Source organism: Salvelinus fontinalis, chromosome 15, assembly GCF_029448725.1.
Source record: "Salvelinus fontinalis isolate EN_2023a chromosome 15, ASM2944872v1, whole genome shotgun sequence".
NCBI classification, from domain to species: Eukaryota; Metazoa; Chordata; class Actinopteri; order Salmoniformes; family Salmonidae; genus Salvelinus; species Salvelinus fontinalis.
The window spans coordinates 27,408,284-27,422,006 of NC_074679.1; the positions used below are offsets into that span (position 1 = coordinate 27,408,284).

Sequence of the window (13,723 nt, forward strand, 5' to 3'; positions counted from 1 at the left end):
ACAGCAATAAGCAGACCAAGTCGAGATTTTTTGAATGGAAGTCTATGAGAGTGTCGAATTTCTTCAACAAAAAATGTAATTGCTAATTTACTACGTGAGTTTTATTTGATCGAATATAAGTTTCGTAATGTTTAGGCTGTGACAAATGTACTGATATAAGTGGACACACGTGCCATCCGGTAACCTTGATAAAAATATATTTTATATCGGTGTTGTCTCTGTTGTACACACACGTATTTCCACTCTCATTGGCTAGAATGTTCGCCTTGAGCTCGCCCCCTTCCGCCTGCCGTCCGCCTTTGCGAACATGTATTTCAATCGTCAGAGCGGATAGTTGACTATCTTGACAATATAATATGCTCTCTTTGACATAGGCTAGTACCCGGAAACACTCAAATTAGTTATGCTGCGTTCATAATATGGTAATGGGGGAAATGAAGGCAGGACGGTCCTGTATGGCGTCCCAGCAAAATAAATAGTGGGGGTACGCGGTCCCAGTAAAACGTGAGCCTTTCACAACATGCCCAAAAATCTATGGGCTGCACCATTATTTAACATTACGGCATTTCAGGCCCATTAAAAATGTGCGAAATGACTCGAAACCAGGTGGTGGTGTACGCACCAAATTGTGTTGTGGTTTGAGGAGAGCACTTATATTTTGACGAGGCGAGATATTGGCTGAGACGCTCGCGGACAAGGCGGAGATGAGCGCGTGGACAACAGAGGATGCATCAATTCAGGCTACAAGTGTAGGCCTAATGACAATCATAGAATGTTATTACAATACACGTAGGTTTTTTGTAACAGATATGTCTTTCCATTCATCAGTGCACTGTTGGGGTTTGGGTGCTGATATTACTTTTTGAGTGGACGAATGTGCGCGGGGGGCCTACAGGAGCGCATTTGTTAAGTGATTGTTTGACAATCAGATACAAATATATTGACTGGTTGTGTTTATGCCACATTAAAAGGCATAGGCCGCGTGTCCATAAGGCTAAGGGAAGCATTCCCTAAAGTAAATGTAATTAAATTGCCAAAAGTATATAGCCTAATTGGCTTACTCCTGTCTATAGATAAAAGAAATCATAAAAATAGACTACTGTACCAGAAAGCATGATTTGGCCACAGAGGATCATTAGCTTCATAAACAAACAAAGATTTTTTTAAAAATCGCATAGCCCACAGTCGGAAGGGCTGTGGGCTATGCGAGCTGCAAATACCAAATAATAGATGATTGTTGAGTTGCGACTGTCAGTGAAAAGCAGAGACCCAGCCAGGCATATTGCAAAATTTAAAAACACAATCGCGGGAAAACTGTTTGGAAAGCAAATGGCTAAGATATTACAATGAAAAGATTCCAATCTGTCTTTTAGTTTTCAAAATTATTAACTTAATTGAGGGAACAGTATGGGTACCAGCGGAGAACTTCGGCCATATCCCCGGTGAGTGTGCATATTCACTGTCTTTGTCATTGGGTCAATGCCACAATAATAATTTCCTCTTCCAGGTTAGATGGACTTCATATTGTATTTGTGTCTCCACTTTTCGTAGGCCAATTATACATTGATCAGACAACATTGTTTTTATTGATCTGTTTGTTATTGTCAACAGAGTAGGCTACCCTGTATTTTTTGTAGTATAAAAAAAATGTGTGCATGCACTTGGGTGTCCAGTACCGGTAAGAAATTAAATCTACTTTAACCCCTGAATGTGATAAATACCACCTTTCCACTCAGTTATGAATTCATCATTAGACTAAATTTATGCTGCGTTCATAACCAAGTAGGAAGGTAGTATCTACCAAATATGACTGGAAAAATCCACATGAAAGCCCCTCCAAATTCGTCTATCATCTAGGTGGCAGTGTGCACCCTTTCAGTTTGTTTGCCAACTCACCAAAGTAGTAAAAGAAGAAAATGGACTACTTCAAAATGGAGATGGCCTCAATGGTGCTGCCAGTGCACAAAATGTGATTCATTCTAAAGAGTAGGCCCAGAGAAAATTACACAGAGTACTCAATAGCCTTCACCAACAAGAGATAGAATTCAGGCAACAGACAACCAGCAACGATAACTTTCAGAAGCAGATTAAGAGCCTTCGCAAGGTGAAGACACAACCGCAGTCCCACAAATCTTCACTTGGTGAGATAACTTTGTGTGAGACACCCTAATTAGGATTTGATCTATTGACTAGTAAACAAACAAACATTGTCTTCACAGAGGAAAGCTCTGTCCTATGTTTGCCAAGATGTGATCTGCTAAACTCAATGTGTTACTACTTTGCAATTTCTGTCACCATTGAGCCTAGAAGCTGGGGAGAGGCGAGAAAAGACTGTTTAAGTCATGGAGCTGACCTGGTTCTGGTAGATAGCTGGGAGAAGCAGGTAAGCCATGGGCCATCATTTAAAACAGGTGAAGGACAAGGTGAGCATAAGAGAGAGGTTGACAGGTGGGGGTTGAAGTGTTGCTGTATCTGGAAGCGTGATGTTTATTGTCATATTTTGTTCATTGTAGAAGTGAGTACAGTTCCAAACTGGCATTATTCATAATTTAACCAACCAAGTTCAACAGCTTGTTTCTGCATCCCTCCCTCTCTCTTTCTCTCTCTCTCTCTTTCTCTCTCTCTCTCTCTCTCTCTCTCTCTCTCGCTCTGTGTATCAGTGGTGGTCGGTGTAAAGCCACTACATTGCAAATTAAAATGTTTCTACCAAAAGTACAGTACCAGTCAACAGTTTGGATACACCTACTAATTCAAGGGATTTTCTTGACAAATGGAATCATGTAGTAAACAAAAAAGTGATTTGAGATTCTTCAAAGTAGCCACCCTTTGCCTTGATGACAGCTTTGCATTCTCTCAACTAGCAACATGAGGTAGTCACCAGGAATGCTTTTCCAACAGTCTTGAAGGAGTTCCCACATATGCTGAGCACTTGTTGGCTGCTTTTCCTTCACTCTGCATTCCAACTCATCCCAAACCATCTCAATTGGCTTGTGGTCAGGTGATTGTGGAGGCCAGGTCATCTGATGCAGCACTCCATCACTCTCCTTCTTTGTCAGATAGCCCTTACACAGCCTGGAGGTGTGTTTTGGGTCATTGTCCTGATGAAAAACAAATAATAGTCCCACTAAGCGCAAACCAGATGGGATGGCATATCACTGCAGAATGCTGTGGTAGCCATGCTGGTTAAGTGTGCCTTGAATTCTAAATAAATCACTGACAGTGTCACCAGCAAAGCACCCCCACACCATCACACTTCCTCCATGCTTCATGGTGGGAACCACCTCCTCCTCTCACAAAGACACGGGGGTTGGAACCAAAAATCAGATCAAAGGACAGATTTCCACCGGTCTAATGTCCATTGCTCATGTTTCTTGGCACAAGCAAGTCTCTTCTTATTATTGGTGTCCTTTAGTAGTGGTTTCTTTGCAGCATTCGACCATGAAGGCATAATTCACGCAGTCTCCTCTGAACAGTTCATGTTAAGATGTGTCTGTTACTTGAACACTGTGAGGTGCAATCTGAGGTGCAGTTAATTGCCGATATCTGAGGCTGGTAACTCTAATGAACTTATTCTATTTAGCAGAGGTAACTCTGGGTCTTCCTTTCCTGTGGCGGTCCTCATGAGAGCCAGTTTCATCATAGCGCTTGATGGTTTTTGCAACTGCACTTGAAGAAACTTTCTTAAAATTGTCCGGATTGACTGACCTTCATGTTTTAAAGTAATGATGGAATATTATTTCTCTTTGCTTATTTGAGCTGTTATTGCCATAATATGGACTTGGTCTTTTACCAAATAGGGCTATCTTCTGTATACCACCCCTACCTTGTCACAACACAACTGATTAGCTCAATTGCGTTAAGAAGGAAAAAAATTCCACAAATTAACTTTTAACAAGGCACGCCAGTTAATTGAAATGCATTCAAGGTGACTACCTCATGAAGCTGGTTGAGAGAATGCCAAGAGTGTGCAAACCTGTCATCAAGGCAAAGGGTGGCTACTTTGAAGAATCTCAAAAATATATTTTGATTTGTTTTAACACTTTGTTTTGTTACTACACAATTCCATATGTGTTATTTCATAGTTTTGATGTTTTCACTATTATTCTACAATGTAGAAAATAGTAAAAATAAAGAAAACCCCTTGAATGAGTAGGTATGTCCAAACGTGTGACTGGTACTGCCAATTCATGGTTATTCACTATTTTTTGTTTAGCCTCTATAAATGCAGTGCCATATTGGGCAATTATTTGCTTCATGACTGGCTGTTTGATGATCTTTCAACTGTACATACCAGGGCAACATAGAAGAAGAACTTTCTATCATTTTCATAAGTTCTATGCAATGTGTCTTTGTAGAACGCTGTAATTGACCCCACTCCATGGAGTAGGCCCCTCTACATTGTAATGGTTTGAGAGCACCGTACAAGAGAAAGATTGTCCAAAAGCCATAGTTATCAATGATTCATTCACCTTCTTTCCTGGCTTGTGTTTGTTTGATCAGGCGTTCATAAGTAAGATGATACACAAAGTGCAGTTTAACACCAAACCCATGCACATGAAAGGGTTATGGATAGGACTGAAGGAGGAAGAGGATACAGAGGGCACCTGGACATGGGTTAACAGGACTGAGCTGACTCAGGGGTAAGAGCTGCACAAGTCATTGGACTGGATACAGGTATAATCATGCATGATCTTCTATGTATTTGTGTAGACCAACATGTCAAGCGGTACTTGGTTAAATGTTTCCACTGTACCATTATCATTCAGGATAAGACCAGAATGTCAATTAAGTAACATTTAATTTGGTTTAAAGGTACTGGCATGAGACAGCCCAAAGACCACTTTGGAATGGACAGGTATAATCATGCATGATCTTCTATGAATTTGTGTAGACCAACATGTCAAGCGGTACTTGGTTAAATGTTTCCACTGTACCATTATCATTCAGGATAAGACCAGAATGTCAATTAAGTAACATTTAATTTGGTTTAAAGGTACTGGCATGAGACAGCCCAAAGACCACTTTGGAATGGACAGGTATAATCATGCATGATCTTCTATGTATTTGTGTAGACCAACATGTCAAGCGGTACTTGGTTAAATGTTTCCACTGTACCATTATCATTCAGGATAAGACCAGAATGTCAATTAAGTAACATTTAATTTGGTTTAAAGGTACTGGCATGAGACAGCCCAAAGACCACTTTGGAATGGACAGGTATAATCATGCATGATCTTCTATGTATTTGTGTAGACCAACATGTCAAGCGGTACTTGGTTAAATGTTTCCACTGTACCATTATCATTCAGGATAAGACCAGAATGTCAATTAAGTAACATTTAATTTGGTTTAAAGGTACTGGCATGAGACAGCCCAAAGACCACTTTGGAATGGACAGGTATAATCATGCATGATCTTCTATGTATTTGTGTAGACCAACATGTCAAGCGGTACTTGGTTAAATGTTTCCACTGTACCATTATCATTCAGGATAAGACCAGAATGTCAATTAAGTAACATTTAATTTGGTTTAAAGGTACTGGCATGAGACAGCCCAAAGACCACTTTGGAATGGACAGGTATAATCATGCATGATCTTCTATGTATTTGTGTAGACCAACATGTCAAGCGGTACTTGGTTAAATGTTTCCACTGTACCATTATCATTCAGGATAAGACCAGAATGTCAATTAAGTAACATTTAATTTGGTTTAAAGGTACTGGCATGAGACAGCCCAAAGACCACTTTGGAATGGACAGGTATAATCATGCATGATCTTCTATGTATTTGTGTAGACCAACATGTCAAGCGGTACTTGGTTAAATGTTTCCACTGTACCATTATCATTCAGGATAAGACCAGAATGTCAATTAAGTAACATTTAATTTGGTTTAAAGGTACTGGCATGAGACAGCCCAAAGACCACTTTGGAATGGACAGGTATAATCATGCATGATCTTCTATGTATTTGTGTAGACCAACATGTCAAGCGGTACTTGGTTAAATGTTTCCACTGTACCATTATCATTCAGGATAAGACCAGAATGTCAATTAAGTAACATTTAATTTGGTTTAAAGGTACTGGCATGAGACAGCCCAAAGACCACTTTGGAATGGACAGGTATAATCATGCATGATCTTCTATGTATTTGTGTAGACCAACATGTCAAGCGGTACTTGGTTAAATGTTTCCACTGTACCATTATCATTCAGGATAAGACCAGAATGTCAATTAAGTAACATTTAATTTGGTTTAAAGGTACTGGCATGAGACAGCCCAAAGACCACTTTGGAATGGACAGGTATAATCATGCATGATCTTCTATGTATTTGTGTAGACCAACATGTCAAGCGGTACTTGGTTAAATGTTTCCACTGTACCATTATCATTCAGGATAAGACCAGAATGTCAATTAAGTAACATTTAATTTGGTTTAAAGGTACTGGCATGAGACAGCCCAAAGACCACTTTGGAATGGACAGGTATAATCATGCATGATCTTCTATGTATTTGTGTAGACCAACATGTCAAGCGGTACTTGGTTAAATGTTTCCACTGTACCATTATCATTCAGGATAAGACCAGAATGTCAATTAAGTAACATTTAATTTGGTTTAAAGGTACTGGCATGAGACAGCCCAAAGACCACTTTGGAATGGACAGGTATAATCATGCATGATCTTCTATGTATTTGTGTAGACCAACATGTCAAGCGGTACTTGGTTAAATGTTTCCACTGTACCATTATCATTCAGGATAAGACCAGAATGTCAATTAAGTAACATTTAATTTGGTTTAAAGGTACTGGCATGAGACAGCCCAAAGACCACTTTGGAATGGACAGGTATAATCATGCATGATCTTCTATGTATTTGTGTAGACCAACATGTCAAGCGGTACTTGGTTAAATGTTTCCACTGTACCATTATCATTCAGGATAAGACCAGAATGTCAATTAAGTAACATTTAATTTGGTTTAAAGGTACTGGCATGAGACAGCCCAAAGACCACTTTGGAATGGACAGGTATAATCATGCATGATCTTCTATGTATTTGTGTAGACCAACATGTCAAGCGGTACTTGGTTAAATGTTTCCACTGTACCATTATCATTCAGGATAAGACCAGAATGTCAATTAAGTAACATTTAATTTGGTTTAAAGGTACTGGCATGAGACAGCCCAAAGACCACTTTGGAATGGACAGGTATAATCATGCATGATCTTCTATGTATTTGTGTAGACCAACATGTAAAGCTGTACTTGGTTAAATGTTTCCACTGTACCATTATCATTCAGGATAAGACCAGAATGTCAATTAAGTAACATTTAATTTGGTTTAAAGGTACTGGCATGAGACAGCCCAAAGACCACTTTGGAATGGACAGGTATAATCATGCATGATCTTCTATGTATTTGTGTAGACCAACATGTCAAGCGGTACTTGGTTAAATGTTTCCACTGTACCATTATCATTCAGGATAAGACCAGAATGTCAATTAAGTAACATTTAATTTGGTTTAAAGGTACTGGCATGAGACAGCCCAAAGACCACTTTGGAATGGACAGGTATAATCATGCATGATCTTCTATGTATTTGTGTAGACCAACATGTCAAGCGGTACTTGGTTAAATGTTTCCACTGTACCATTATCATTCAGGATAAGACCAGAATGTCAATTAAGTAACATTTAATTTGGTTTAAAGGTACTGGCATGAGACAGCCCAAAGACCACTTTGGAATGGACAGGTATAATCATGCATGATCTTCTATGTATTTGTGTAGACCAACATGTCAAGCGGTACTTGGTTAAATGTTTCCACTGTACCATTATCATTCAGGATAAGACCAGAATGTCAATTAAGTAACATTTAATTTGGTTTAAAGGTACTGGCATGAGACAGCCCAAAGACCACTTTGGAATGGACAGGTATAATCATGCATGATCTTCTATGTATTTGTGTAGACCAACATGTCAAGCGGTACTTGGTTAAATGTTTCCACTGTACCATTATCATTCAGGATAAGACCAGAATGTCAATTAAGTAACATTTAATTTGGTTTAAAGGTACTGGCATGAGACAGCCCAAAGACCACTTTGGAATGGACAGGTATAATCATGCATGATCTTCTATGTATTTGTGTAGACCAACATGTCAAGCGGTACTTGGTTAAATGTTTCCACTGTACCATTATCATTCAGGATAAGACCAGAATGTAAATTAAGTAACATTTAATTTGGTTTAAAGGTACTGGCATGAGACAGCCCAAAGACCACTTTGGAATGGAGGACTGTGCGGCCATCCATCCCAAAATATATCCCATGAAGTCCTGGAATGATGCTGTGTAAACATCCATTGAAATGGATATGTGAAATAAAATCAAGGAAATCTTAGAAATTACTGTCAAATTTCTATTATTTCAATAAGTAAATACATACATTCAAAATAATAAGCATTGGAATCAAATGTAACTAAAGTTGTACATAACATTTTATCTGATAAAAGAAATTGTCATACTGTAAAGTTAAACACAACTTAATTTGTTCTGCATCTTTAAAAAAAAAAACATGTTTATATAGTTTATTCCTTACAAACAAGACAGACTACAAATTATGACAAGAGTAATGTTAATACCAAAATACATCTGAATACACTATAAAAAATATATATTTATACTGCTATGTACTATAGTAAATATGTGTTTCTTCCATGTTCATACTTTATTATGTACATTCACTATCGGTGCTTAAAAGTACCTTAAATACTATTACACATGTATGTGAACCAACAGTTGAAGAGAAAAACAAATGCCAAAACCAATCTTGGCTGCAAATAAAACACTTCAAATACAACTAATAAGACCTGCATTGGGCCAGGCAGTTTTAAATGACTGTTTTATAATAATGTCTGTGCAGTGAGTTGCCCAAGCCAAATTGCCCTTTGTATCATTTAGCCTGTGTATTGTCACCATCATCTAACAGCAGAATGTTCTTCTGTAGATTGTGATGATGTCTAACCAGAACATGAGGAGGCCAGTCACTGTTCAATAGCAGCTCTCTACAACAACTAAGTAAGTTATCACACAGGAAGTTTGGACTGTCAAGTCAGGTGTGTCGGTCAGTAGGTCACAGCACAGCAAAGTGCTGGCGCAGATGTTTCAGGATCTGCTGGGTATCTACATGCTCAGGGAAGGCATCCTCTGACCTCTGGGCTGCCATGTAGCTACTCTGCAGATCTCCAATCTGGACACAGCAGAAGACAACAGCATATCAATTAATATAATCACTCATGACTAAAAACAGTCTGTTTTATAACAGGCATAGCAATGTGTTTTTATTGAAATTGAAATAAAAGTGCAGATGAAGTGTCTAGTTACCTTGTCTGACAGAGTGGAGTAGTTAAAGTGTGGCTCATACATGTGAGGGGCAATTGATGCAGCGGTCTGGAGGAAAGCTTTGGACTGTGAAAAAAATCATATAAAAGAGTACATCAAAACAAAAACAACCATTCTGAATTAGACTCAACACCAAAAACATCATAAGCAGTACACTAAAGACTTTAAATAATGTGTTGTATCATATGGAAAAGAACCACTTGGCATAATACTTCAGAAGAGCAAGCCTAGAAGAAGTTTCTTTCAGTTGGAAAGAAAGCATATAATTTAAAACAGATTCATACTCAATACTCTTATAAGAACTAACATTTGATCAAAATGATATATTTGAAGATCTAGACACACCAGTTCATTCACCTGCTCAATGTGTCCCTTGCGTAGCTCCAGCACAGCCAGGTTATTATAGGCCTCAGCATGGTCGTTGTTGAAGGCCAAGGCCAGTTTAAAACACTGGGATGCCAGAGTCAGGTCTCCTATTCCCTGTGGAGAGAAACATAAGATGCAAGTAACATAAACAAAACTGCAAAGAATAAGTGATAGCATGCCATTTGTTCAAAGCACTCAGCCAGATGTGGATCCTGTCCAAAAGAAACCAGTTGGCATACAGAAGAGGGTGCTGTAGAGTAACTTGATGCAGTAACTAACATCTGTGTGTGCTAAGTTAACACTAACCCACCACGGCCACGTGTCCAATGTTGTACCAGACGTCCGCCTGCTCCTCATCATTGGCCACCAGGGCCAGAGCCCTCTCGAAGGAGGACAGGGTCATATCATACTGCTGGGCATAAAAGCAGCACAATCCCAGGTTGTTGTACAGCTGGCAATTATATACCCCCATCTGCAGCAGCCGTCTACAGGGGAGGGTTAGAGGGAAAAGACAACTCTAAAATAATGCAACCATGCAAGGCATGTGTATCCACTGAAATTGTCAAAATTATTAAATCACACAGGCATACACATACTAATCAGAGTTAGATGAGGGATTTGAAGGTGGTGGTGTGTGTGTGCGCGTGTGTGACTAACCGGTAAAAGCGCAAGGCGATCTCAGGCTGGTCCGTGTAGAAGTGATTGCTGCCTATGCAGGCGATTGCCTCAACGTGAGTGTTGTCCTGCTTCAGGACATCTTTGTAGTACTCTGTGGCCGAGGTGATGTTATTCATCTCCTGTGAGAGAGACACAGATAACTATAAAGACTGATTGTGGACCTCCTGATCAACCTGCATCTGTTCTCTCATTTTACAGTAGAGTAATTCAATAGCTACTAGAGCTGCAAAACAATTAGGCTCTAAATTCCTAGGCAATCAGCTGCTCGTTTCAGGTTACACATTTGACATGATTTCAACCTGTGGTTTCTTTAAGCAAGAGAACGCTTTACAAACAAACAACAAAGGAATTATATTACGTGCCTCGTGAATGCGAGCAATTCCTGTTAAGAGAGTGACCTCCCCAGGGAAGTGGTCCAGACCTTGCTTGAAGAGGTTCAGTGCAGTTATAGGTTGATCAAGCCGCTGATACACCTGTTTTAGTGGCATAACAGAACAATAAGTATTTTTGTCATTTGTGTACTAATGAAGACAAATGGGTCAGTAGGTTGATATAAAAAACATAAACCTATTTGAACAAATAGAAACAACTTTTCATTGAGTGACACACCACCAGGTTTTATCTGCTACAGAGAAGCCTTGTGTGAGGGTTAATCTATACTGTATACAGTGTAGTTACACAGTATTTACAGTGTTAAAGAGTGTTAGGGACATCGTAAGTTGTATGTTGTTACCTTGGCCAGATAGAGGTATGTGTCCACCACCTCCTGATGATTGAGAGCAGATCTGAACTGTTTTTCTGATTCCCGGTGTAAACCAAGTCTGTTAATACAAACAGTTACAATGTAGTAGAGCTGTAGTGGTAGTATAGTATGCATTGTATACTAACAGTTGTTTGAGATCTAAGTAATCAGCTAAAGCTTTACCTGTAGTAGCACTTCCCCAGCTGGACTTTCCACCACCAGTCTTTGAACTGAGCATTCTCAGTGGCCAGAGCAGCCAGGTCTAAAGCCTGTTCACAAAACATGACAGTGGAGGTACAAATCGTTGTAGACCGAAACTTACAAACAAAAACTGCATGAAAAGCCAAAGACATACTGTATATCTGTATTTATAACTCACATTTTTTACATCATTTTCATGATGGAAGATGTACTCAAACAAGGTCTGAGGGCAGGAAAAAAACAACAGAACGGTCATTACACGTATTGAAGGCGAATAACCACAATAAATACATTTACGACACGTATTTTCTGAGAGACATTGTTCCTTGCCTTACAGTGCATTAGTTAAATCAGTCTTACCTTGGATAAATTGGGCTTCTGGGCATATTTAGCCAAGTTGAGTCTTGACAAATTTATAAATGGCCCCTCAGGATTGGTTAACATGGAGGCTGTTCCCAGCCGGACAAATCTCCCAGATGCACTAGTGACAGGGCGGGCAGTGTGTGCCGTGCGCGGGGTCTTAATGGCCTGTTCCATTGTCCCTGGTCTGCCAGACTGGGTACTGGGCCTCACAAACCCTGTGATTGGTCGTCCCGATTGGGTCATGGGCCTAGATTCAGGATAAAAAAGCTCAGTTCAGAACTAACCTGATGCTTTCCCAGGGTACATAATGCTCCTCACGACTCATTGTCAGAAATATTGTAACAGTAATAACACAATTCCAGTAGGGGAAATGCTTGGAATACTTACCTAACGTATACAAGATAGTTGTAAATATAAAAGGTCACATACCTGATAGCTGGAGTAGGTCCACCTCCATGGCTTGTTTCAGGACGCCTCAGTGATGTCCCAGGGCCTGAAAGACAGCTTCATTACAGTACACTCAAAGAGCTGGGAACATTTGAGAGATTTTACCAGAACTGATTCAGAATAGTAATATATTATTGATATTGATTTTCTGAGCTGCTAGGCTCAGTAGGCTGTTCTGCAGATGACTATAGTCATGGTCAGGAGTTTTTCCTGCCCAGGAAGAACTCGTGTCCCTCTGGGAAAGTTTAGAGTTCAGACTTACGAGCAACCTGGGCAATGGAGCTTTCATCCAGCATCATCTCAGCGATCCCCTCTTGGTCCACCTCCACCTCATCAATGTACACCATCTCTGTCAGAGCACGGGTCTTCAGACTCCATGCAGCCTGCCCAAGAGCAAAGGTAGTAGACTTGATTATACAATGTGAAAATTATGTTTACTATGATGTTACAAGGTAGGGAACTCCAACACCGATGTGCTACTGTAATATTTAATTAATTTCTCTACCCGTTCTACTTGTACTTCAACATGTCCTGTCATGTAAAGAGACACAGAAAAAAAGTAGCACAGCAGGAAGAGGTTACCTCAGAAATATGTGATGAGGAGTCAGGTTCCTTTTAAGACAGCAGTGAGTGAAATGATGAGATAAGAGGTGAAGACAGATTTGATCCAAAAATTATGCTAGGCTATAGCAAGCACATTTCAAGACAATTGGAGTTAAGAGTAGCTAGATTAACTAAAGGTGAGATTAAATAGTGATAGTGAAAATCGAAAGTGGGTCACAATAAGGTCAAAATTTGCCAGATATGATGATCGCCCTCTAGCTAACAAGTTCTTGTTTTTTATGCCAACAATAGCTAGCTAGCTAACAATGTGCTAACAAAACAACAGATAGCTAGCAAACAATGGCAGAGTATCTCTGGCAATACAGTAATGAGGAATAGGCAATGATTCAGAAAACGTCAAAGAATACTTTGTAAGCATGCTACTGATAGTTATTACCATTAGCTAAATTGGATTCATGGCTGGAGCTGGCTAGCAGGGCTAAAATACTAGTTTAGCTATTTCTAACCTGGTCGTATGGACTGTCCTCTAATATCTTCGAACAAATATCAGAACATGGTTGGAACTTCCGTCTTCTAAAGTAGCTTAATGCAAGAAACAAGGGATCCATCGGCACCTCCATTTCGTCTTATTTGTCAGTGGTGCTAAAATAATTTAAGAGGTAGGTACGTTTTTAGAGCTTAGCTATCAACGCTAAGCTTGTTGCTTGAGCAGCAAGCGTCCTGTCACTCGCGGCAACAGAGGATAGGGGAGGTCCTCTTGTAGGTGCACTTGATTGAGCCCCCTCGGCACGCCGGGCGGGCGTGTGCAATTTTTATTACCATTCCACCCATTACCATTCCATTTATTACTCCGCCCACCCGGTGCACTCACCCAATGCTGCATTGATTTATTCGGCATTTACCGTGAGAACAATATTATTGTTTGAAGTGAAGCAAGATCAGTGTGATTACTCAATAACTTTTG

At 39.7% G+C, this 13,723-nt stretch overlaps 1 protein-coding gene and 1 long non-coding RNA gene across 17 annotated transcripts; one reads left to right on the plus strand and one right to left on the minus strand.

Moving 5' to 3' along the window:
- The first annotated feature begins 75 nt into the window (after nt 1–75).
- LOC129811675 (uncharacterized) lies at nt 76–8,401 on the plus strand. 11 transcript variants are annotated; one of them, XR_008752925.1, is made up of 6 exons: nt 76–2,383; nt 4,501–4,640; nt 4,813–4,855; nt 7,347–7,751; nt 7,890–8,113; nt 8,252–8,401. It is a non-coding gene; the product is annotated as an uncharacterized LOC129811675 (long non-coding RNA). The 11 variants fall into 11 exon arrangements; XR_008752926.1 differs by having other exon boundaries at nt 7,347–7,389; nt 7,528–8,113; XR_008752924.1 differs by having other exon boundaries at nt 7,347–8,113.
- LOC129811674 (tetratricopeptide repeat protein 8-like) lies at nt 8,402–13,519 on the minus strand. Of its 6 annotated transcripts, none has more exons than XM_055863169.1 (14): nt 13,266–13,518; nt 12,778–12,807; nt 12,458–12,578; nt 12,178–12,241; nt 11,746–11,995; nt 11,564–11,608; nt 11,368–11,453; nt 11,176–11,263; nt 10,805–10,915; nt 10,422–10,561; nt 10,075–10,249; nt 9,744–9,878; nt 9,381–9,464; nt 8,402–9,246 (listed from the first exon to the last, which is right to left on the minus strand). In XM_055863169.1, exons 1-14 carry the CDS (start codon nt 13,377–13,379, stop codon nt 9,130–9,132), a joined length of 1,560 nt encoding a protein of 519 aa, XP_055719144.1. In that variant the 5' UTR covers nt 13,380–13,518; the 3' UTR covers nt 8,402–9,129. The 6 variants fall into 6 exon arrangements, with proteins under 6 accessions (XP_055719144.1, XP_055719145.1, XP_055719146.1 ...); XM_055863170.1 differs by having other exon boundaries at nt 9,756–9,878; nt 13,266–13,516; XM_055863171.1 differs by lacking the exon at nt 12,778–12,807 and having other exon boundaries at nt 13,266–13,517.
- Nucleotides 13,520–13,723: the final 204 nt, after the last annotated feature.

Excerpts from the sequence above, each read along its gene's own strand:
- LOC129811674 (XM_055863169.1), bottom strand. The coding sequence starts at position 13,379 with ATGGAGGTGCCGATGGATCCCTTGTTTCTTGCATTAAGCTACTTTAGA. Across the intron at positions 12,242-12,457 it reads CTCCATTGCCCAGGTTGCTC|GCCCTGGGACATCACTGAGG; the intron begins GTAAGTCTGAAC and ends GCTGTCTTTCAG. Across the intron at positions 9,247-9,380 it reads ACTCCACTCTGTCAGACAAG|ATTGGAGATCTGCAGAGTAG; the intron begins GTAACTAGACAC and ends TGCTGTGTCCAG.